The 25,459-nt window shown below is 30.3% G+C and overlaps 2 protein-coding genes and 1 long non-coding RNA gene across 23 annotated transcripts in view; 2 read left to right on the top strand and 1 right to left on the bottom strand.

Annotated features, from left to right (window-relative positions):
- The window catches only part of b3galt1b (UDP-Gal:betaGlcNAc beta 1,3-galactosyltransferase, polypeptide 1b), a 211,668-nt gene extending 208,214 nt beyond the window's left edge, over positions 1-3,454 (top strand). For all 20 annotated transcript variants that reach the window (XM_051119807.1, XM_051119804.1, XM_051119797.1 and 17 more), the window contains one exon: positions 1,645-3,454. In XM_051119807.1, the coding sequence (XP_050975764.1) occupies positions 1,858-2,853 (996 nt within the window). In that variant the 5' untranslated portion in view covers positions 1,645-1,857 and the 3' untranslated portion in view covers positions 2,854-3,454. The remainder of the gene's footprint in view (positions 1-1,644) is intronic.
- Positions 3,455-10,975: 7,521 nt separating this feature from the next.
- LOC127171246 (uncharacterized) lies at positions 10,976-11,659 on the top strand. Its single transcript, XR_007828485.1, has 3 exons — positions 10,976-11,068; positions 11,151-11,305; positions 11,564-11,659. It is a non-coding gene; the product is annotated as an uncharacterized LOC127171246 (long non-coding RNA).
- Positions 11,660-11,975: 316 nt separating this feature from the next.
- The window catches only part of stk39 (serine threonine kinase 39), an 85,958-nt gene continuing 72,474 nt past the window's right edge, over positions 11,976-25,459 (bottom strand). For both annotated transcript variants that reach the window (XM_051119764.1, XM_051119765.1), the window contains 2 exons: positions 24,379-24,443; positions 11,976-13,471 (listed from right to left, as the gene is read on the bottom strand). In XM_051119764.1, the coding sequence (XP_050975721.1) occupies positions 13,397-13,471; positions 24,379-24,443 (140 nt within the window). In that variant the 3' untranslated portion in view covers positions 11,976-13,396. The remainder of the gene's footprint in view (positions 13,472-24,378; positions 24,444-25,459) is intronic.

Raw genomic sequence — 25,459 nt, 5'->3', positions numbered from 1 at the left:
CACACTTTTAGAAAAACTGTCTTTATAAAGTCTTCATAAAATGCCCATAAAAAGAAAAAATAAATTTAAACTTATTAGAAACAATTAATATCTATCACTCCTGTGAAGTGATCACACAGAATATGAAGAACATCAAAAAATTTAGGAGTCAGCTGTCCACAGTAGTCCTTAAGATACCAGCACAAAAACACACTTGGCAAAATATCATCTAATGATTGTTATCGATCCAGAAAATATTCCAGAGACAGGGTTCCCACGGGTCCTTGAAATCCTTGAAAGTTTGTGAATCTGTAAAAAAAATTCAAAATAATTTTGAAAATAAACACACAGATACACGTCCTTGAAAGTGCTTGAATTTATTTATGCAAGAAGTTTTCTGGAAAAAATCCCATATTATTCCCTCTGGTCCGCTATTGTGTTATTTCGCCAACACTTCGTGGCCTATGGGCCTCTGCATACTAGCTTGCTTGATTTATGTTAGTTACGTGCATTTGCGAAAGTTGAATAAATAAGCTTTCCATTGATGTATGGTTTGTTAGGATAGGACAATATTTGGCCGAGATGCAATTATTTGAAAATCTGGAATCTGAGGGTGCAAAAAAACAACAACTAAATATTGAGAAAATCGCTTTTAAAGTTGTCCAAATGAAGTTCTTAGCAGTGCATATTGCTAATCAAAAATTAAGTTTTTCTATATTTACAGTAGGAAATTTACAAAATATCTTCATGGAACATGAGCTTTTCTTAAAATCCTGATTTTTGGCATAAAAGAAATTTCAATAATTTTGACCCATACAATGTATCTTTGGCTTTTGCTACTAATATACCCATGCTACTTAAGACTGGTTCTGTGGTCCAGGGTCACATATGGCTAAAAATAAATGCAAAAAAAAAAAAAAGCTTTTTTGCATAGCTGCGTTTGACACAGTTGCACAATGCACACAATGCATCTTACAAGGTAACACGATGTAACCTTGCTCTCACTTGAAATGTGTCCCTACATTAAGTCCTTGAATTTGAAGGTAATGGACCTGGAAAGTCCTTGAAAAGTCCTTGAATTTGAAGTTAACCAAGGAGTGGGAACTCTGTGAGATATAATTTTTTGTCAGTGTCGTACACCTCTAGGTCTTATCTAGCAAAACGATCTGTTTCTTTCTTCTTTTTTTTCTTTTTTTTAATTAAAAAATTAATTTAAAATATATTTTTTTTTTAACCACAAATGCTCGTCTCATACTAGCTCGACCTCACTCATTATGTAATCACGCATACATGACATAGGTGGAAGAACCAGCCCAATGTTTACAAAATGAACATGCAAAAATAGTCAAACGTCCTTTACAAAAAAGGTTGGAGAAGAAAATAAGATGGAATTGGAGTTTTTCACCCACTCTTTTTTGAGCTGCATCACAGAGGTAGTGCAAGATGAGCATTTATGGTTACAAAGTATATAAATTTTAATTTCTTTTAGAAAATGACTAATTGTTCCTCAGCTGGGATCGTGCCCTTTGAAGCTGCATTGAAACTGCAATTTGGAGAAAACTCTTGGAATGTTTTCCTGAAAACCTGAATTTCTTTTCAACTGAAGAAAAAAAGCCATGAACATCTTGGATGACATGCATATTTTATGTTTTGCATGTTTTTCAGATTTCAGTGGAACATGCGGAAGAGTGTCAGGGAGCATTCATAACCCTGCAACAAAATCTCACCTTTTTCATACAAAAAGAAGACCGCTCTGACAGTTGCCGTCAAGCTGCATGCAAATGCCTCGACGTTCTGCATTTCTGCCTGAGGTACCATCGCTAATGGCTGCGAGGCCGTTCGAGATCTACAGCTCCAAGTGCACGTAAATGCATCACAATGCCTTCAAAAGTGTCATGCCTCTACGTGTTGACGGTCGTTTGCTGGGCCAGTGCTCTGTGGTACCTAAGCATATCCCGTCCCACGTCATCCTACGTGAGCCAACTCTCCGTTCCGGCGCGTAAAACGCCAAAAGCGCACAAGAACAACGCCACCACGACCTTTGGAAACATCCGTACGCGTCCACTGAACCCCCACGCCTTTGACTTCATCATCAACGAGCCCAAGAAATGCGAAACCAACGTGCCCTTCCTCGTCATTCTCATCACGACCACGCACAAAGAGTTCGATGCCCGCCAGGCCATCAGGGAAACGTGGGGCGACGAAAGCACCTTTAGCGACCTTCGCATCATCACGCTGTTTCTTCTCGGACGCAGCACGGACACTGTGCTCAACCAGATGGTGGAGCAAGAGAGCGAGATCTTTCACGACATCGTAGTCGAGGACTTTATCGACTCGTACCACAATCTCACCCTCAAAACACTGATGGGAATGCGCTGGGTGGCCACGTTCTGCAACCAAGCCAAGTACGTGATGAAAACGGACAGCGATATCTTCGTTAACATGGACAATTTGGTGTATAAACTCTTGAAGCCAGCCACCAAACCTCGACGGAGGTACTTCACAGGATACGTCATCAACGGCGGACCCATTCGGGACATGCGCAGCAAGTGGTACATGCCCAGAGACCTTTACCCCGAGAGCAAGTACCCGCCGTTTTGCTCCGGTACCGGGTACGTGTTCTCGGCGGACGTCGCGGAGCTCATCTACAAGACTTCCTTGCACACCAGACTCTTGCATCTGGAGGACGTTTACGTCGGGGTGTGTTTGAGGAAGCTAGGCATCCACCCGTATCAGAACAGTGGCTTCAATCACTGGAAAATGGCCTACAGTCTTTGCAGGTACCGGCGAGTCATTACCGTGCACCAGATCTCCCCCGAGGAGATGCACCGCATCTGGAACGACATGACCAGCAAGAAGCATCTCAAGTGTTAGTGGGAGATGCCTGAGGATGTGTATTTGTGCCCTTTTTTTAATCCCCAGATGCACAGATGTGACACAGAGCCTTGGGACGACTGTAGTTCTTTCTTAGAAGACACTAACAAACATCCTTCTGGGGCATTTCAAGGATTTTCAAACACGCCGAGCCCATTGTTTGAGAATCATTTGGGGATTGTGCTATTGGTGTTCATATTATAACTGTGCCAGTTTGTCTAAAACTAGTGAAGGCATTTCTTTTGGTTCGGATGCACAGCAGAATCGTTCACTTTTCTTTGCACATTGCTCTGGTTGTACAAAAACGAACGTTTCATTGCTTTGTTTACTGTACGTGAAAGCGCCTGCATTGATTGTTTACGTGTTAAAGGAGAAGTTCACTTCCAGAACAAAAATTTACAGATAATGTGCTCACCCCCTTGTCATCCAAGATGTTCATGTCTTTCTTTAGCCGTAAAGAAACTGTTTTCTGAGGGAAACATTTCAGCATTTTTCTCCATATAATGGACTGATATGGTGCCCCGATTTTGAACTTCCAAAATGCAGTTTAAATGCAGCTTCAATAGATCCCAAATGTGGTTGTAAACAATCCAAGCCGAAAAAGAAGGGTCTTATCTAGGGAAAAGATTGGTTATTTTCATTAAAAAAAAATAATTTAAATACTTTAAATACTAATGTAAAACGCTTGCCTTGTCTTGCTCTCCTTGAACTCTGTATTCTGACTCAAGACAGTTAGGATATGTCAAAAAACCTCCATCATAAATCATTTCAAAATCATCCTATAAGGATGGTCTTTGCAAAGTGAACATGCAAAGATCAAACACCCTTAACAAAAAAGGTAAAAAAGCAATATAGGATTATTTTGAATTTGAGGGAGAACATGAGATGGGAGTTTTTCGACATACCCCAGCTGTCGTGAACCGGGAAAAAAAGAGCAAGACAAGACGAGCGTTTGACATTAAAAAAAATATAAATTGTATTATTTTATGAAAATAACCAATCATTTCGCTAGATAAGACCCTTCTTCCTCGGCTGGGATCGTTTACAACCATATTTGGGATTGTATGAAGCAGCATTTTGGAAGTTCAAACTCGGGGCACCATATCAGTCCATTATATGGAGAAAAATGCTGAAATGTTTCCCTCAAAAAAACAATTTCTTTACGACTGAAGAAGGACATGAACATCTTGGATGACAAGGGGTGAGTACATTATCTGCCCATTTTTGTTCTGGAAGTGGACTTCTCCTTTGAGAGATGTCTTTTCTTGAAAAAGATCATAGCGATGTATAGCTCCTTATTTATAAAAGTATACAAATTATTTTCTTACTCCTAGAAGTTGAACGCCATTGCTTCGGAACAGCTCATGTTTGTAGTTATACTGTAAATCTGTATATCTAAAGTCATTAACGCTTGGTATCAAGTGTCATCTAGTGTGAGTATCTACTGTACATGGTCAACCTTGTAGGAACGCAGTGTAAATGTGGAACATAATGAAGGTGAGAAACATGAAGAAAAAAGAAAAAAAAAAGATGAAAACTTGATTTTCTTTTTTTAGATTTCATTGAGGCCAAAATGTGATTTTTGTGCTTTTTCCTTTTCAAATTGTCTGGAGTAATTGAGGGGAAGTGACATTTAACTGTGAAAACAAAATGAACATATTATCCCCCATGGGTACTATTGTATTATACAGTGTATTTTTTACATAAAAATATATAACAAATGTTCTTTCTTTTTGAAGTGTTGATTTGTATGTTTTGCTCATTTATATTCAAGATTCTAAGGGGATAATAAAAGAACAATTTACTCACGGTCATCTCAAGTCAAATATTTCAAGAAATTAATAATTGCATTCATTCAACACAACGAATTAATCAAAAGTGACAGTTAAGACATTTAGAATGTTACTAAACATCTCAAATAAACTTTTGAACATTCCATTCATCAAAGAATCCTAAAAAAATGTATCAGCATATTAGAATGATTTCTGAAGGATCATGTGACACTGGTGTAATGATGCTGAAAATTCAGCTTTGCATCACAGAAATAAATGTAATTTTAACCTATTTTACAATAGAAAATAGTTATTTTAATTTGTAATAATATTACCCATTTTTACTGTATTTTTCATCAAAACAATAAAGCATAAAAGACTTCTTTGAAAAAAGGTACCAACTTGGTGTACAGTAATCTATTTCAACATTAATCATTTTATTTGTATGTTTTGCTCATTTATATTCAGGATTCTAAGGGGATAATAAAAAAATAATTTTCTCAAGGTCATCTCAAGTCAAAGATTTCAAGAAATTAATCTGTGCGCCGGCTGAATGCAATTATTAATCAAATGTGACAGTTAAGACATTTATAATGTTACAAAACGTTTCAAATGAACTTTTGAGCATCCTAGTCATCAAAGAATCCTGAACAAATGTATCAGTTTCCACAAAAATATGAAGCAGATCTGAACTCTTTTCAACATTGATAATAAGAAATATTTCTTGAGCCGCAAATCATCTTATGAGAATGATTTCTGAAGGATCGTGTGACACTAAAGATTGGAGTAATGGTGCTGAAAATTCAGCTGTTATGTTTTGTTTTGCTCATTTATCTTCAAGATTCTAAGGGGATAATAAAAGAATAAAATACTCACGTCATCTCAAGTCAAAGATTTCAAGAAAATAATAATTGCATTCAGCCGGCACAACAATTGAATCAAAAGTGACAGTTAAGACATTTATGATGTTACTAAACATTTCAAATAAACTTTTGAACATTCCATTCATCAAAGAATCCTGAAAAAAATTATCAGTTTCCACAAATATTAAGCAGCACAACTGTTTTTAACATTGATAAGAAATGTTTCTTGAGCAGCAAATCAGCTTATTAGAATGATTTCTGAAGGATCATGTGACACCGGAGTAATGATGCTGAAAATTCAGCTTTGCATCGCAGGAATAAATTTAATTTTAAACTATATTACAATAGAAAACAGTTATTTTAAATTGTAGTAATATAGATAGATGCTATAATATCTATAATATAGATTATGAATCTATTGGTCTATTGATTGAAGATCTATAGATATAGAATTTTTTACCATATTTTTCATCAAAAAAAATAAAGCATAAAAGACTTTTTTGAATAAGGTACCAACCCCAAACTCAAAGAATCCTGAAAAATAATCATCAGTTTCCACAATAATATTAAGCAGCACAACTGTTTTCAACATTGCTAAGAAATGTTTCTTGAGCAGCAAATCAGCTTATTAGAATGATTTCTGATGGATCATGTGACACCGGAGTAATGATGCTGAAAATTCAGCTTTGCATCGCAGGAATAAATTTAATTTTAAACTATATTACAATAGAAAACAGTTATTTTAAATTTGTAATAATATTACACAATATTACCATTTTTACTGTATTTTTCATCAAATAAATGCAGCCTTGATGAGCATAAAAGATTTCTTTCAAAAACATACCATCCCCAAACTTAGTGTACAGTAATCTATTTCAATGTTTAGCTTTTTATTTGTATGTTTTACTCATTTATATTCAAGATTCTGAAGGGCTAATAAAAAAATTATTTACTCACGGTCATCTCAAGTCAAAGATTTCATGGAATTAATAATTTCATTCAGCCGGCACACAAATGAATCAAAAGTGACAGTTAAGACATTTAGAATGTTACTAAACATTTCAAATAAACTTTTGAACATTCATTCATCAAAGAATCCTGAAAAAATTTATCAATTTCCTACATAAATATTAGGCAGCACAACTTTTCTACATTGATAATAAGAAATGTTTCTTAAGCAGCAAATCAGCATAGAATGATTTCTGAAGGATCATGTGATACTGATGACTGGAGTAATGATGCTGAAAGTTAAGTTTTGCATCACTAGAACAAATTACATTTTAAAACATATGACAATAGAAAATAGTTAATTTAGCTTGAAATAATATTACTGTATTTATTGCATTTTTGATCAAATAAATGCAGTCTTGGTGAGCATAAAATACTTTTTCAAAAACATACCAACCTCAAACTTAGTGTACAATAACGTATTTCAAAGTAAGTGCATAATTTCTTTTAATGGCAGCAGTAATATGATAGACAATGATGTTCAATATGTTTTTATAGTAACAAATTTTACAGAAAATTGGGCTATTATCTACAGCCATATGGCCATTTTCCAGTGACTTTGTACATTCACTGGTATGCATTTAGAGTATTTCTAAAACATTTGCTTGTTTGGAAACTAGGTTTTTAAAATTTCATTAAGCCTGTTCAGAAACCCATTGTGTTAAAGACGTTAATGAATCTAACGTCTTACCTCTAGCACGTTTGACAGCATAAATGTGCTGTGGCGGTCCAGCAAAATGTCCGACCCACCTTCGCCATCCTTGGAGGATTTCGCCAGTCGCTCGTCCTGCCAAATGCCCACAGTAGTGGCACTTGGCAGACTGGTCAGGCAGTTCGAGACGTGCCAAACACCGGCCTTGCCAAACTCTGTCAGCACCCGTGACAAATAAAGACAGTCTTTGGCGTTGTTGTATGTGTCATAATGGAGCCAGTGCTTTATAGCAACTGATTTTCAATCAGGAATGGGTGTCCATTATGGGATGGATTCCAGGAGGCTGTTGTCAGGGCGGGATTAAAAGCGATCAGCATCCTGGGGGAATGAACTGTCAAAAAATGACACTTAAATTGAATAGTGGCACACTTTCGTGTCCCATTATCTTAAAAAGTGGTTTGGCCAGTCCCAACTCTGAAGTCTGATCCAACAATTAAAATTGCAAAACATCTGACATACCTGACATTCATTTTATTACACAGCCTATAGTATAAAAATGTGACATTTTTAACCAAAAAACAAACCAAAAAAATGATGTCCCACATTTTTTAACCAAGATCCTGATCTTCTGTCTACGTGATCTTGGCTGTTACAGAAAGTAAAATAAAATAAAAATAATTAAAAAATAAAATAATAATGAAATAAAATTGACTTCTACAGCATGGTGAACAGCAAGACATTTTTTTTTTACTTTATTTATTTATTATTATTATTATTATTTTGTGACTTCTAGTTTTGACTGCATTAAAGTAATTGGAAAAAATGGGGGGAAAAAAGAGAACAAACTAAATATTTTGGCTAACCAAAACAGAAAAAAAAAAGTCCCACATTTTTCATCTAAAATCCTGATCTTCTCTGTCTACATGTTACAAAAAAATTAATAAATTAAAAATTAAAATTAATCAAATAATAATAATAATAATAATAATAATAATAATAATAATAATAAATTAAAAAAATAATAAAATAGACTTCTACAGCATGATAAACAGCAAGTAAATAATGTACTTATTTATTTATTTTTTTTTTTGTGACTCACCTTAAAGTTTTGATTGCTTTTTAGTAATTGGAAAAAAATGGGCAACAAGAAGAGAAAAAAAAACTAAATATTTTGGCCAAACAATACCGCTAAAATGCTGATCTTCTCTGTCTAGGTGATCTTCAGTTACAATAAATAAATAAATGAATAGAAGAAAAAATAATTATAATAAAAAAAAATAAATAAATAATAAAGACTTCCACAGCATGATGAACAGCAAGTAAATAATTTACTTTATATAATTATTTTTATTTTTGTGAGTTTTGACTGCACTGACATAACTGGGAAAAACTGGGGGAAAACAATTTTTGGAAAAAGAAGAGAGAGAAAAAAAAAAAAGATTATGAACTTATGAATATATATATATATATATATATATATATATATATATATATATATTGGCTAACCAAAGCATGATATTCCCAAAATAAAATAAAATAAAATAGATTTCTACAGCATTATTAAGTGAATAATGTACTTTTTTTATTTATTTAATTTTTTTTTTTTTTTTTTTGACTCAACTTCTAAAAAAATTGGGAAAAAAAACTAAATATTTTGGCTAACCAAAACAGCTTAATAAAAAAAAAAGGCCCACATTTTCCATCCAAAATCCTGATCTTCTCTGTCTACTTGATTTTCCCTATTACAAATAAACAAACAAAATAAAATAACAATAATTAATAATATAAATAATAAAATAGACTTCAACAGCATGATGAACAGGAAGTAAATAATTAACTTTGTATTTTTTTATTTAATTATTTCTATTTTTTTTTTTTTACTTCTAGTTTTGACTGTACTGAAGTAATAGGAAAAAATGGGGAAAAAAACTGGGGGCAATTTTTTTTTTTGTGGGGCGGGGGTTACAGAAAAAACTACATATTTTGGCTAACCAAAATAGCTAAAAAAAAAAATCCCACATTTTTCTTCTCTGTCTACATGATCTTCCCTGTTATAAAAAATTAAATAAAAAAAATAAATAAATACCAATAAAAAATAGACTTCTACAGCAAGTAAAAATACTTCATTCATTTAATTTTTATTTTTTGTGTGACTCAACTTCTAGTTTTGACTAGATATAACTATAATATAATAATCTGTTTATAATAATAATAATAATAAATACTTAATAATAATAATAATAATAATAATAATAATAATAATAATATATATATATGAATTAAAAAGTTTATTGGAGAATAGAAAATGGAATTAAAAATCAGGCTCAATTCAGGTTGAACAATTTTTCCTTAAATCACATTTAAGTCGCAGTTTTGCTTAATTTTATATCTCCAGCAAAATCATTTCAGACATTTGATAAATTCCCCATCCCACTAGTTCAAGCACTCACATAAACGCTCCACATCTCACATAAATCTGATGCTTTTCCTCCCCATTTCACAAGGAGACGATTAGATACTAAAACACTGTAATGAAATCTCTTTCTGAGGGTTTGCCGGTGGTAAATTATAGCAATTACTGTATAAAAAAAAAACAGAGGCAGGCAAAAGATAATATCATAATCACATTATACGGTTAGGATCCCTTTTCTTCCAAAACACAGCCATGCTCGGGTTTAATAGTAGCAATTCTCTTTTATTTGTTGTACCTTCGCAGAAAGTTTATATTCTTTGCTGATTACAGAAGGGCTGAATAGTAAGGGAGGGAGCACACATAGTATATAGAAAACACAATTCAACTTAATCATAATAATAATAATAATAATAATAATAATAATAAAGTATTCAGTCCTAGTTAACATTATTTACATTTGGATTGAGAACAGAATAACTTAATTCAAGCTACTATACTCGTTTTGGACACACAGATGGCTTTTCTGTCATTCAGTAGTACATTTTGTTTCCTTTACAAAATACTTCACGTTAGCTGATAGACAGATGCATCCTGGGGTCAAAAACAAACACATTCGTGTGCTGTAAAAATTATGCGTAACCATCGCTTGTCTTGCAAATACGATACATCAGGATTAAGGTGTGCGTTGTGGTAGCGATTACCTTGTTTTTCAGCTTTAAAGGGACAGTTGAAAAAAATGAAAATTACCCCATGATTTACTTGCGCTCAAGCCATCCTGTATATGACTTTTTACTTTCAGTTGAATACATTCAGAGTTATATTAAAGAGCAGGTCACATGGGTTCCCCTGGTAAATTCACATTCCAGGGGCTAAATATGACGTTATTGGGGTTGTTACCACCCACGGACAACGAAAACAACTGCGGACTTGGCAACACAGATGGTAGCGCTCGCTAACTTGCTTAAGTACTCCTCTCTGTGTCAATCACAACAGGCTTGGCCAGCTGACCAATCAGAGAAGAGTTGGCTTATGGAAGGGAGGAGTGTCTAGACCTTACGCTTCGAATGAATAGTTTCGAATCACTGAATTACAATGTTTTCTAACCTTAGATGCATTTAAACCTGTTGTAGGGGACTCTAACACAATTTATTTTTAACCCAAATGCTGGGTTCAGCCCGTTGGGTCATTTTATTGTGTTATTTTTAATATTTTTACCCAGGTGCTGGGTTATTTTTTTAATCCAAATGCTGAGTTCAACTTGTTGGGTCATTTTATTGTTATTTTTAATATTTTTATCCAGGTGCTGGGTTATTCTTTTAATCCAAATGCTGGGTTCAGCCTGTTGGGTCATTTTATTGGGTTATTTTTTAATCCAAATGCTGCGTTCAGCCCGTTGGGTCATTTTATTGGGATATTTTTACTGGGTGCTGGGTTATTTTTTTAATCCAAATGCTGGGTTCAGCCCGTTGGGTCATTTTATTGGGTTATTTTTAATATCTTTACCCAGGTGCTGGGTTATTCTTTAACCCAAATGCTGGGTTCAGCCCGTTGGGTCATTTTATTGGGTTATTTTTAATATCTTTACCCAGGTGCTGGGTTATTCTTTAACCCAAATGCTGGGTTCAGCCCGCTGGGTCATTTTATTGGGATATTTTTACTGGGTGCTGGGTTATTTTTTTAATCCAAATGCTGGGTTCAGCCCGTTGGGTCATTTTATTGGGTTATTTTTAATATCTTTACCCAGGTGCTGGGTTATTCTTTAATCCAAATGCTGCATTCAGCCCGTTGGGTCATTTTATTGGGATATTTTTACTGGGTGCTGGGTTATTTTTTTAATCCAAATGCTGGGTTCAGCCCGTTGGGTCATTTTATTGGGTTATTTTTAATATCTTTACCCAGGTGCTGGGTTATTCTTTAACCCAAATGCTGGGTTCAGCCCGTTGGGTCATTTTATTGGGATATTTTTACTGGGTGCTGGGTTATTTTTAATATCTTTACCCAGGTGCTGGGTTATTCTTTAACCCAAATGCTGGGTTCAGCCCGTTGGGTCATTTTATTGGGTTATTTTTACTGGGTGCTGGGTTATTTTTTAATCCAAATGCTGCGTTCAGCCCGTTGGGTCACTTTATTGGGATATTTTTACTGAGTGCTGGGTTATTCTTTAACCCAAATGCTGGGTTCAGCCCGTTGGGTCATTTTATTGGGATATTTTTACTGGGTGCTGGGTTATTTTTTAACCCAAATGCTGGGTTCAGTCCGTTGGGTTATTTTTATTGGGTTATTTTTAATATTTTTACCCAGGTGCTGGGTAGTTTCTTAAGCCAAATGCTGGGCTCAGCCCATTGGGTCATTTTATTGGGTTATTTTTAATATTTTTACCCAGGTGCTGGGTAGTTTTTCTGTAACTAAGCTGCTGGGTCATTTTTAACAATGTTTTTTTTTTTTTTTTTACCCAACCAATGGATTTATAAAGTTTTAAATATGGATATTGTTCTTACACAAATGCATTGTTTTGCTTTAGGAGGCCTTTATTAACCCTCAGGAGCCTTGTGGAGCACTTTTTATGATGAATGGATGCGCTTTCTTGGGTTTCAAAATCTCAACACCCATTCACTGACATTATAAAGCATGGAAGAGCCAGGACATTTTTTTAAAAAGTGCATCCATCCATCATAAAAAGTACTCCACATGGCTTTTACAGAGTAGTAGTCAATGCATTTGTGAAACAAAAAATATCCATACTTCAAAATCTCAACACTTATTCACTGCCGTTATAAAGCTTGGAAGAGTCAGGACATTTTTTTTTAATATAACTCCAATTGTATTCGTCTGAAAGAAGAAAGTCATATACACCTAGAATGGCTTGAGCATGAGGTTATTTTTATTTTTGGGTGAACTACCCCTTTAACGGGTGAAATCTGAATAGTTAGGTAGGGTCTAAGCGCAGCAGGTGCACGTACATCGCACCGCATGAAATCAAAGTGCATCAGCTGTTAACTTCAACATGAGCCACTGACCGGTGAGAATACTATGGGTGAATCCGCTGAAGAGCAGCGTTCTTCCCGCTCAGCATCAGCCGAACGGCTTCAAGCTTGTAACCTACGTTTCTTAGGCACAGATTAAAAAAAACAAGGCACCTCTAGCGTCGAAGCATCAACACTGTCCCGAAAAAAGAAAGCAGTACGTTTGCACATGGCAGCATTCGGTTCTCTGCTCTCGTACTCTTGAGCTGGAACTAAAACAACAAAATATTCCCTTATTTTCAACATCAGAAGGTCTATGTACAATACAGTTTGAATGTGTTAACATTCAGAAGGAAAATGTGCTTTTTACATTCAGAGGGAGACGTCTCCACTTCAGTTTTGTGGTCTACGTTCTGCGCTACTCTTATCACATGAAACGAAAGGCATTTTTTCTTAATGATAACAATAATAATACGGCAAGAGCTTAGAGGTAACACAATAACAATTGTAATTATAATTTAACAATATTATTAATTAAAAAAAAAAAATTGTTTCACTAGCTTTTGCCTCCTGAGATGATGGGCTCCTGCTTTGATTTCTGGGAAATGGTTGCTGGAATGTTTTGGTGAAAGGCATACAGCGTCAGGGAACGAGGGCGAGTGTGTGTGTTTGAATAAGTGCGCTGCGTTTGATTGAACAGGTGCAAACATTCACGGAAGAGGCCAGGTGAATCGGGAGGAAAAGGAAAACCTGAATGGGAGCAGGAGGTGGGAGTTTTTGCAGCAGAGGTCTTAAATGCTGTAGCGGCGGCTCCTGCGGCGTTCGATCTCTCCGTCCTCCTGCTCTCCCTCTGCTGTGGTAATGAGACGCTATCAGGTGACGCTCAACTGCGCGAAGCCAATCAACTTCACCTCATCTGGGATCTCTGTGCTGTCACAACCAGACGCCTGGGGACACAAACACAAAGAAACAAACGCACGTTAATGCGGCTGAAACAAATCACAGCCGGGGTGATTGCTGAAGCATTATTTAAAGGAATGTTCCGGGTTAAATGTGTTAAGCTGTTGCGAGCCTTGGTGGCATAATGTAGGTTACAACAGATAATAATTTGATGCAAGATGAAATTAAATGAATGGCCAGACTTTGAGGAGGTATAGAACAAATGACCCTTCTCTCCTGCATGAAAAATGTCATTGCAATCTCCCTTGCAGACCTTTTTCCTTTTCTCTACCACATATTAGATACTAGTAGACTTTCTCCCACAGTCTCCACCATAGACCAGGAATGAACAATTAACATCATTTAGTATGGAGTTTGATTATTTAGTATACTTCTGACCACCCCCGAATTGTAAAAAATGTGTTATTAATAATGTTATTTTTTTAGTTTAGTTGTCCATTTTAAATTCAGTTCATTTACTTTATTTTTGTATTATGTAAAAAAAAAAATAAAAAAAAAAAAAAAAAGCAGAGAAGAATGTAGCTACATCTGTTATGAAATAAATGTTGTTCATGCTGCTACGTTAAAATAAAGAATTGCAAACAACATGTGGCATAATTTAATTTACCACAGGCAATAATTTGACTCTTTGCAATATAAATGAGTGAATAAATAAAATGTGGTATTAATAAAAATAAATAAATACATAAATAATCATAATGTGGCATAATGAAAATTACCACACGCAACAATTTAACTACTAAATAAATAAATACACATAAATAAGACTACTACTAAAATTAAATTAAATTAAATGTGGCATCATGGAGATTACCACACAAACTAATTTTAGTAAGTAAAAAAAATCATATATATATATATATATATATATATATATATATATATATATATATATATATATATATATATATATATATATATATACACACTACCGTTCAAAAGTTTGGGGTCAGTACATTTTTATTGTTTCTTTTTTTTTTTTTTTTTAAGAAATTAATACTTTTATTCACCAAGGATGTATTAAGTTAATAATTAAAAGTTTATTAAAAGTTAATAATAAATAATTTACATTGTTATAAAATATTTATATTTTGAATAAACACTGTACTTTTTAAACTTGTTATTCATGAAAGAATCATGAAAAAAAAAAAAAAAAAAAAAAAAAAAAAAAAAAAATCACAGGTTCCAAAAAATATTTGGCAGCACAACTGTTGATATTATCTAACATTGATCATTCTAATAATAAATCCACATATTAGAATGATTTCTGAAGGATCATGTGACACTTAAGACTGGAGTAACAGCTGATAAAAATTCAGGTTTTCATCACAGAAATAAATTCTATTTTAAAGTATGCTAAAATAAAAAACATTATTTTATATTGTAAAAACATTTTGCAATATTACTGTTTTTTTTCTATATTTTTAATCAAATAAATGCAGCTTTGATGAGCATAAGAGACTTCTTTAAAGACTATTACAAGTCTTACTGACCCCAAACTTTTGAATGGTAGTGTATATATATATATCATACAATATTATATGATGAGGCATAATGGAGATTACCACAATAAATAATTTGACTCAGCAAAAAATAAAATAATAATTACATTACATTAAATTAAAAATATATATTATAATATAATAAGCATAATGTCGCACAATGGACCACATGCAACAATTTAACTACTAAATAAATAAGTAAATACACATAAATAGGACTATTAATAAAATAAAATAAAATAAAATAAAATACAATGAGGCACATTGGAGATTACCACATGCAATAATTTATCTTAGTAAAAACAAACAAACAAACAAACAAAACAATAATAATAAAATTAAATTAAATTCAAAATATATATTATAATATAATAAGAATAATGTGGCACAATGGACCACATGCAACAATTTAACTACTAAATAAATAAATACACATAAATAAGACTTAAATTAAAAAAATAAAAAATAAAATAAAATAAAACAAAGCATAATGGAGATTACCACATGCAATAATTTGACTTGGTAAATAAAATAAAAAAACAATAATAAAATAAAATAAAATAAAATAACATAAAATTAGATTAAATTAAATGTATAAATTAGAATATAATAAATACAGTGTGGCATAAATCTAGATTACCAAAGACAATAATTTGACTATTAATAAAAAAACAACAATAATAATAATAATAAATAATAATAATAAATACAATAAACCTGTTCCTCCAAATAAAAATTGCTCCAAAACTGTGCACAATTCATTATAATGCTGGAATAATGAACAGGGCATAATTGATTCTAATGTATGTTAATATAATTTTAGAATTTAATTTACGTAATATTTGTGTGTGCTTTACACTTGCCTAATAAAGTATTGTTTCGTTGTCTTACCCAGTAACATTTGCACAAAATAAGGAAGGAGGAAGAAAAAGACTGTTCACAAGGTGCAAATTCATCAGCAACACACTAGAAGTTCATCCACTTAAAAAAGTAGTTCCGCCTCAGAAAGCACTATTTAGGCAACTTTACGGCTCATATAATAAATGGCTTTTTACTGAATGATTCATGCAAGAGCTTTCCATGTGTTTTTAAAACCTCCAGAATGCACATTTACTTACATTTCAATTGCATGCTAGAAAAAAATAGATAAATAAAATATAAAAATAAATAAATAAATACCCCAAAGGTACTTGGTAATCAACATTATGCTACAAATTCTGTCAACGGCGTTTAACTTGCACTGAACCTGATCTTTCCTCTAACCATGGTTACTGTTCACTGTACTTCACATTTTGACTTTATTTCCAAAACTAACACCTAAGAGACATCAAAAAGGGAGGTTAAGGGATGAAAGGCAAAAGAAAACATGAAAAAGTAATGAAATTGTGGTCTTTGGTCTTTGACAAGTGTCTAATGACGGAGCGACGCAGGGGAGAAAGCAGATTATCTTATCACAGGTAACACCAGCCCGAGCGTCTGGAAGAAATCGATCGCTTGTCCGTTTTCTCTGGAGGAGACACAGAAACTATCAGCCGCTCAGGGTCAGACGACTGATCTTAGAGGTGTGTGTGTGTGTGAGATGTTACAGGGTCTTGTATGTGCATTCATGTGTTAGTGAGTGTCTGCTCTCTCTGAAAAACACTGCAGTGAATTACAGGCTTGAGTTCACGCTCCTGCTAAATAAGAGGGACTGTGACCCGTAGAAAGGTCTGACCGTAAAACTCCTCACTGACGCAACTCACATTTCTCCTGGGTGAAGCATTATGAATTACTCAATGAGGTAGGAAGTACTTCTTCTATCACTGTGTGTGTGTGTGTGTGTGTTTTGAGCGCTTACATGTGCAGAAAACACTCTGACGGACACATACTGTATATGCTGACAAAATATAAGTGATATGTGGAAATATTTATAAGACTCATATGCAGACTGCTGTTTAGTATTTTTATCCTTTAGAGGAAGAATAACACTTAATCAACGTAATGTCAAATACATTTAATTACATTTAAATGTAGATAATTTTTTAAAGGTTTTAAAATTAAAATGAATTGTTTTTCATTTTTTCTCTTGCTCACACACACACAAACATAAATAAAAAAAATAATAATTATTTAAATTTTTTTAATTAGAAAAATATTAGTATTAAATGATAAACTCTTAATTATATTTAAATTTGTCTCCATTTATACAGTATATACACAGTTATGTAAAACAAAACTAAAATAAAAAAATAAAACTAACATTAAAAATATAATTAAATGAAGATAGAATAATAAATAATAAAGAAGATAGAAGAAAGAAGATAAATAATAAACTATTAACTATTAATAAATTAAAATAAAATATTAATTTATTAATTTATTAATTTAAAATATTAATTTAATATTAACATATTAAATATTAATAATTAAAATAAAATAAAATAAAAAAATAAATAATTATGGCATAATGGATTACCACACGTGATAATATGACTCAGTAAAAAAAACAATAACAAAACAAAAACAATAATAGTAATAAAATTAAACTGAATAAAAAAAAAAATGATAATACTGTAAATATAGAGTGGCATAATCCAGATTACCTAAGGCAATAATTTTACTATTAATAAAAATAAAACAATAAAAATTAATATAATAAAACTATTAACTATACAATAAAATGAAATAAAATAAATAAAAAGTGGCATAATGGAGATTACCACATGTGACAATTTGTCTTAGTAAAAAAATAAATAAATAAAAAAATATATTATAATATAGTAGATACAGAGTGGCATAATCAAACATTTTACTGTTAATAAATCTAATATAATACAACTACTAACAGTTAACTAATAAATAAATAAGACTATTATTTAAACAAACAACAACAAAAAAAACATTAATAAAATAAAATAATAAAATGTGGCATTAAGGAGACTACCACATGTGATAATTTGGTTTAGTTAAAAAAAACAAAAAATAAATAAATAAATAAAATTAAATCACATTAAAAAAATATACATAATCAAGTAACGCAATAATTTTACTACTAATAAAAAAAATAAAAAAATAAAAAAAAAACAATCAAAAATAATATAATAAAACTATTAAATAAATAAATAAATAAATAAATACTATTATTAAAATAAAATAAAATGTGGCATAATGGAGATTACCATGTGACAATTTGACTTAATAAAAAAAAAAATGATAAAATTAAATCACATTAAAAAAAAAAAAAAAAAAATATATATATATATATATATATATATATATATATATTATAATCAAGTAAATACAGTGTAGCATAATCTAGATTGCCTAACACAATAATTTTACTATTAATAAAAAAAAATAGTAAAAGTATTAAACAAATAAATAATATTATTATTAAAATAAAATTAAATTAAATTAAATAAAATTAAATTAAATAAACATATGGTATAACGGAGATTACCATGTGATAATTTAGCAAAAAAAAAAAAAAGTAATAATAATAAAAAAAATAAATTAATTACTTAATCTAGATTCATTAATAAATTACCTAAGGCAAATTTGACTGCTAAAAAAAAAAAAAAAAAATTTTTTTATGTGTGCAGTCACTTCTTACTCTTATAAAAGCAATAAATCATCCACTGCACTCTGTGCCTAACAATGTCCTTCAGCTGTGATTATATTGAAAATACAGCCTTTTGTACCTACTTAGTGCAACTAAAATCACTAACTTAGTTATCAAACTAAAAATGTGTGGCTTACTCAAATGAACAAGACCAACTTTTCTTTACATGACACAACATCCCTTTCACAAGCCTTTCAATGCACCATCCCCACTAAAATCAATGTATTTCCAGCATTCAGCATCAGCTCTAATGCGTGTAAAATGTTACGCTCAACCCACAGAGCCTGTATGTGTGCGCAGCAACCGAAAACATAACTCTTCTTCACGGTTCAATATTCAAGCAGCCTAATTGTCTGAGTTGCGCACAGTGTAGTCAGGCAGTGACATTAGTAAATGAGATCGGAAGAGCAGGTCGCCCGAGTATTCCCCACGCACGCAGCACCGCCGCCGACGTTCCCGTTACACGCGTGCATTTCTCAGAGTTGTTTTCTAATCATGATGTGAAGTTCTCTCCAGGGACGCTCGAGCTGAAATTAAACAATAAAACTCCACACTTCCTAATGCGATTTCAAAACACTCCAGGTGCGAGTGAGAAATGCATTCTGGGAGCTTTGTGGAGGGTCGGAGGGTGAAGTTAAGGGTAAGAGCCGGCAGATGCTGTAGGAATAGCTCTCTGCGAAAGGCCGCCGATTGCTAGCGCGCAGATGTTGTTTACCGCCAACTCGCGGCTCCATCTAACGGAGTGATTAAACACAGCCGTCGCCGCCGTATTGGCCAGTCCACCGGGACCTGCCCTTAACGCTTAGCGTTTCCTAGGAATAGTTCATCTAGGAATGAAAATATCAGCATTATTTACTCACCATCATGTTGTTCCAAACTTGTTTACAAAGCTCTTTACCACAGCACAAAAGATCTTGTTTACACTGAATTTCAATTGTGCATCACACAATCTAACAACCACTAGAGGCGAATAAATAAACAAAAACAGTAAATAAAAACAAAAGCAAAACAATCGGGAAGTTTTAACAGATAATAAAGTTATTTTAAACTGTTATATATATAGATTTTTGTATATGATTTTTATATAAACATAAAACTACATTAAATTTCTTTTTTTTTTTTTTTTTATTTCAACAGTCATGAACACTGCACTCCAAAAATAATAATAATAATAATAATAATAATAATATTTATAGCATAATTTAAATGACATATCATATGATGGCATCTTATAGTTTTGTACTAATAATAAATTAAATAATATTAATAATAATACATTTAAAAAAGAGAAGATTTGTTTAAAGAATCAAGTAAAAAAACAAAAAACAAAGAACAATTCAACAAAAACAGTTAACTAAAAATCATACAAAAATGTTAAATGAAATAAAATAAAATTAAACATTTTTTAAAATTTATCTTTTTTATTTAATTTTTTCATTACATTTTCATTAGGCATTACATTTTATAATAATAATAATAATAATTATTATTATTATTATATTATTATTTATCATATTTATATAAACATAAAATTACATATTTTTAAGTAATGAACACCAAAACAAAACAGTAAACTAAAAAAAGCCATAAAAATTACAAATATACAAATATAACATATAACACTAACATTTTTTTAGGCAAGCTGCTAAACTGACATTTCTGAATAAATAAATAAATAAAATAAAATAAAATAAATAAAATGTAATTAAAAAATATTAACAAAAACTATAATGGATAAACTGTTTCTGATACTATATTGCAACAGTTTAACATTTTAATACAATATTTCTATGGTTAAAAAATAGATAAAATACTTATTCTATTGATTTTTTCCATAAAAATGTGCATTTCATATGATGGCATCTTAGTTTGATAAATTAGTTTGTTGAAATAATAATGACAAATTGAAAAAAGAGAGAGAGAAAAAATGGTATATAAAGAAATATTTTTCTTTAAAGAGAAAAAAAAAATCAAGCATTTTAACATATAATTAATATTTTATTTAAATATTAAAAGAATTTTTTAGATTACTTTTAAACTCTTATATATCATGTAGATCCAATGATATTTATATAAGTATAAAATTACATAAAACATTTTTTGACAAGTCATTAACACTGCAACAAAACAGTGAACTAAAGCTAAAACCATAAAATATATACAAATACTTGTAATATAACATTAACATTTTTATTCAGCTAGTTGCTAAAGTGACATTTCATTTCAAGTACGAAAGAAAACTAAACTAAATAAACTACAACTAATAAATAAACATTAAAAAGAGATAATAGATAATAGAAAAAAAATATCACTGATACTAAAATAGCATTGCAACGGGCATTTTTATACAATATTTCTATGGTTAAAAAAAATACTTAAAATATTTATTCTATACATTTTTTCCATAAAAATATGTATTTCACGATGACATCTTAGTTTTTGTTAAAATAATAATAATAATAATAATAATAATAATAATAATAATAAATTGAAAAAGAGAGATTTTTCTTTGAATAAAGAAAAAAAGAAATTCAAGAGTTTTAATAGATAATAAATTACAGTAATGAACACTGCAACAAAACAGTGAACTAAAGCTAAAACCACAAAAAATGTAATGAAATAAAATAAAATTATACAAATACTTGTAATATAACATTAACATTTTATTCAGCTAGTTGACATTTCTCATTTTCATTTCAAGTACTAAAATAACTCAAACTAAATAAAATAAAATCTAATAAATAAAAAACACTAAAAAAATAGAAAATAGAAAAAAATCTACTTTAAAATATTTACAAAAACTATAATAGATAAACTATATCAGTGATAGTAAAATAACATTCCAACATTGTATTTTTTTTGTATTTTTACACAATATTATATATATGTATATATATGTGTGTGTGTATATACACACACACACACACACATATATATAAAGGAGAAAAAATTTGTTTAAAAAAAGTAGAAAAAAATACAAGAATTAAGTCTCAAATACAGACTATATAAGGAAGCTCAAGAGTTAATAGGTAATAAAGTACTTTTAAACAAAATAATAAAGTACTTTTAAAAAGAATAATAAGTTTTAATAAGAATAAAAAGTCTTGACTACAGACAAAAAAACTGTCAAAAAATGAATTTTGAAAATGTTCTCAAAATACAGCTTTAATCTTGCAATATTATGACTTCATTCTTAAAATTTCATGACTTAATTCTCATAAAGGCCTACTTTCTGATTATTCTCAGACAATACAACTGTACTTCAATAATATTACAACTTCATTCTGAAATCTGTTTCATTTTGATGTGGCACGTCATAAAAATATTGTGATATAAACCGTTATCTAATTTTTTTGCTCAAATATTGTGATATAAACATTTGCTTCTAGCCAGCCACAACAAACTAACGTCTGTACACTTTTCTGTGTTACACAGGTATGCAATGACATAAGGGCAAGTAAATACAGAATTTCTATTTTTGGATGAACTATATTTTTAATACCACTATGAAGGTTTTCATATTACATGAAACATATCTATTCGCTCAAGATCTCACCACTAGATTCATGAAAGCCGTGCAGAATGCCATCCTATCCAATATAACGCCGTCCACTTAAAAGTGGATTAAAGTGGCGTCTATCAGCAATATCTGTCTGTAATCTTCCACTGAGACTGACATATAAGAGGCCGGAGGAAATACGAACAGATACTCCTACAGGATCCTGCGGTCTAATGCGTTCCCTACTTCATCTATACGCGTTTAACGAGAACGCTCGATGACATTTTAATTCGGGTATTCATGTATCTGCCAGAATATCCCAGTCCTATCATTTTTTTAAACGCATTAAAAGGCATCATTAAACACTCTCCTAATATTCTCTCAGATCTGTCATGTGTTCAGAGTAATCAATAAGGAATTATGTAATGAAAATTCATTACGCTGTCAAAGACGTGATTTTAGCAAATAATAAATGAATGGCTGTGTGGGACCTGAGAGATGCGACATGCATATTCAATGAACGGTGAGCAAAATAAACAGGTTTGGACAAAAATAAGCTGCTTTTTGTTCCTGAAAAATTAAAGGTAAAATATGTTGCTTATATATATATATATATACACACATAAACTTGATGTATTAAAAAAACTAAAATGAAATAAAAATGAATAAATACCATCTAGAAAAATTCTAAAATAAAATGAATAAAAAAAGAATAATATTAACAGTAAATATTACAAAATCCAGTTATTTTTATAGTTTATAAAATATATTATATTATATTATATTATATTATAAAATATAAAAATAAATTCAAAATATTAACAAAAACTATAATAGATAAACTATATCAATGAAACTAAAATAACATTGCAACAGGTATTTCTATTTAATATTTCTATAGTTTAAAAAAATACATATTTATTCTATTGCTTTTTTTAGCCATAAAAATGTGTTATCATATGATGGCATCTTAGTTTTGTTAAACTAATTTTTAAAAAATATGTAAAAACTTTTATGCTGCTTGAAATAAATGTTACGGAAATAGTTTAACATGATGTATTAAAATAACTAAAAGTGAAATAAAATTTAATAAAAACGATCTAGAATTTTTTTTTAAATGAACAACAGAATTACAAAAAAAAAAAAAAAAAAAAAAAAAAAAAAACTAAAATTAAAATAAAAACAGAAAATTAAAAAATATTTAAAAATAACAGTAAATATAATAAAAGCCAGTTATTTGTAACTGTACAAAATATAATCTAATTTAAAATATTAGCTAAAACATTTTTATACAGTATTTCTATCGTTAAAAAAACATATTTATTCCTTTTTTTTAACCATAAAAATGTGTTTATCATATAATGGCATCTTAGTTTTTAAAAATGAATTAAATTAATTAAAGAAACTTAAAAAAAACATTTATGATATTTGAAATAAATGTTACTGAAATAAATAAAATGCTTAAAAAACTTTAACTTTTTTCTTTTGGCAATTTGCCAAAGCAAAATATCTCATTTTCATTTAGTTTAACTTAAAAATAAAATAACTAAAACTGAAATTAAAAATTAACAAAAATGATCTAGAAACTGTTTTTTAAAAAAATGACCAAAACAAAAACAACAAAATCAAACCTGAAACCTGATGTACTAAAACTGAAATAAACTAAATAAATTGCATTCAATAAAAAATTAAATAAAACATATATATATATATATATATATATATATTATATATATATATATATATATATATATATATATATATAACACACACACACACACATATATATATATATACACATATACATATACATATACATATATATATATATATAAAATTGCATGAAATAAAACATATATATATATATATATATTTTTTTTTTTTTTTTTTTTTAATTTCATGCAATTATATAGAGAGAGAGAGAGAGAGAGAGAAAGAGGGAAACACAACAAAATCACTAAGCTAAATTTAAAAAAAAAAAAAAAAAAAAAAAAAAAAAAAAAAGGAAAATACAAAATTAAAGGTGAATTCTAAATATTTAACAAATTTTAGGAGTATCTCAATGAAACTAAAATAATTTAAAATTGAGTTGTTCATAAAAACTTTTTTCATAACACTTTATAGAGATTGCACCCACAAGGAGCAATTGCTACCAAATCAAGTACAATGAGATTAACTTAAAAACGTATATGTATATTTTACAATTAATTTCCATTACTTTTCTAGACCATGATATTCCCAAGTCAGGGGAATCCTGCAAGATTCTGTGACATTTAGCGTCTGAATACTCACCAACTTAAAGGTCAATACTTTATAGGTAATTGGGTCTTCTACAATCTTCTGAAGGTTAGCAGCCACTGGGAAAACACATGTAGAAAAAGATACTGACATTAGGACTGGTTGATATAGCTAAACAAACAATATCTGGATATGCAGTATCTCAGCATTCCTGTATTAGCTCTGAAATGGTTTGAAGCAGGGGTCTCAAACTCAAATGACCCTGAAGGCCACTAGCCCAATTGTGCGTAGCCGTGAATTTTAACTACGTGCATTAATTGGTGCATTTATATAGCTACTGATGCATGGACAGATCTTTTTAGAGCTGAGCGACTCATCTCATCTGTATACCTAGCATATTGCTCTGCATGTTTAGTGAACTAATGACCCCTGGAATTGTTTCCTTTTGCAATTTTCTCCTTGCAGATTAAGCCGATGCGAGCTCCATTACTAAACCAGAAACATCACGAGCTGCTCTGATGTAATGGTCAGAAGTCATTCAAATATTTATTAATATTTCGAATTAATATTAAATAACATTTTTATTGAAATATTTAAATAATAAAAGATTTATATAATATGTGTATATATTTTTTCATTATTTTTATATCGTTTTTATATGTTTTAGCACATCAAGTCAAGTTGGCAACTAAATTAAAAATGCAATTTTTTTAATATTTCATTTAACATTCATTTTATATTACTTCATATTACTTCAAACAAATAGATCTGACTTGTTCAATACAGTTGAGCCTTTTTAATACAGCTGCAAATAATTTGATTTTATGATATTTTATTATTATTTATTTATTATTTATTTATTTTTGAATTTTCAGTTTTTATTTAAAATTTGGTTTTAGTCATTTTAGTAACTAATAGATAGACAGTCATTTAGTAATTGTTGTTAAAACTGTAATATTGTAATATTAATATTTAATATTATTAAATATTTATATTAAAAAAAAAACATTTATGATATTTGAAATAAATGTTACTGAAATAAATAAAATGCTTAAAAAACTTTAACTTTTTTCTTTTGGCAATTTACCAAAGCAAAATATCTCATTTTCATTTAGTTTAACTTAAAAATAAAATA

The sequence above is a fragment of the Labeo rohita genome, chromosome 9, assembly GCF_022985175.1.
Source record: "Labeo rohita strain BAU-BD-2019 chromosome 9, IGBB_LRoh.1.0, whole genome shotgun sequence".
Classification (NCBI taxonomy): Eukaryota; Metazoa; Chordata; class Actinopteri; order Cypriniformes; family Cyprinidae; genus Labeo; species Labeo rohita.
Note: the sequence above shows the minus strand (reverse complement) of the source record. Positions and strands in the feature narration are given on the sequence as shown.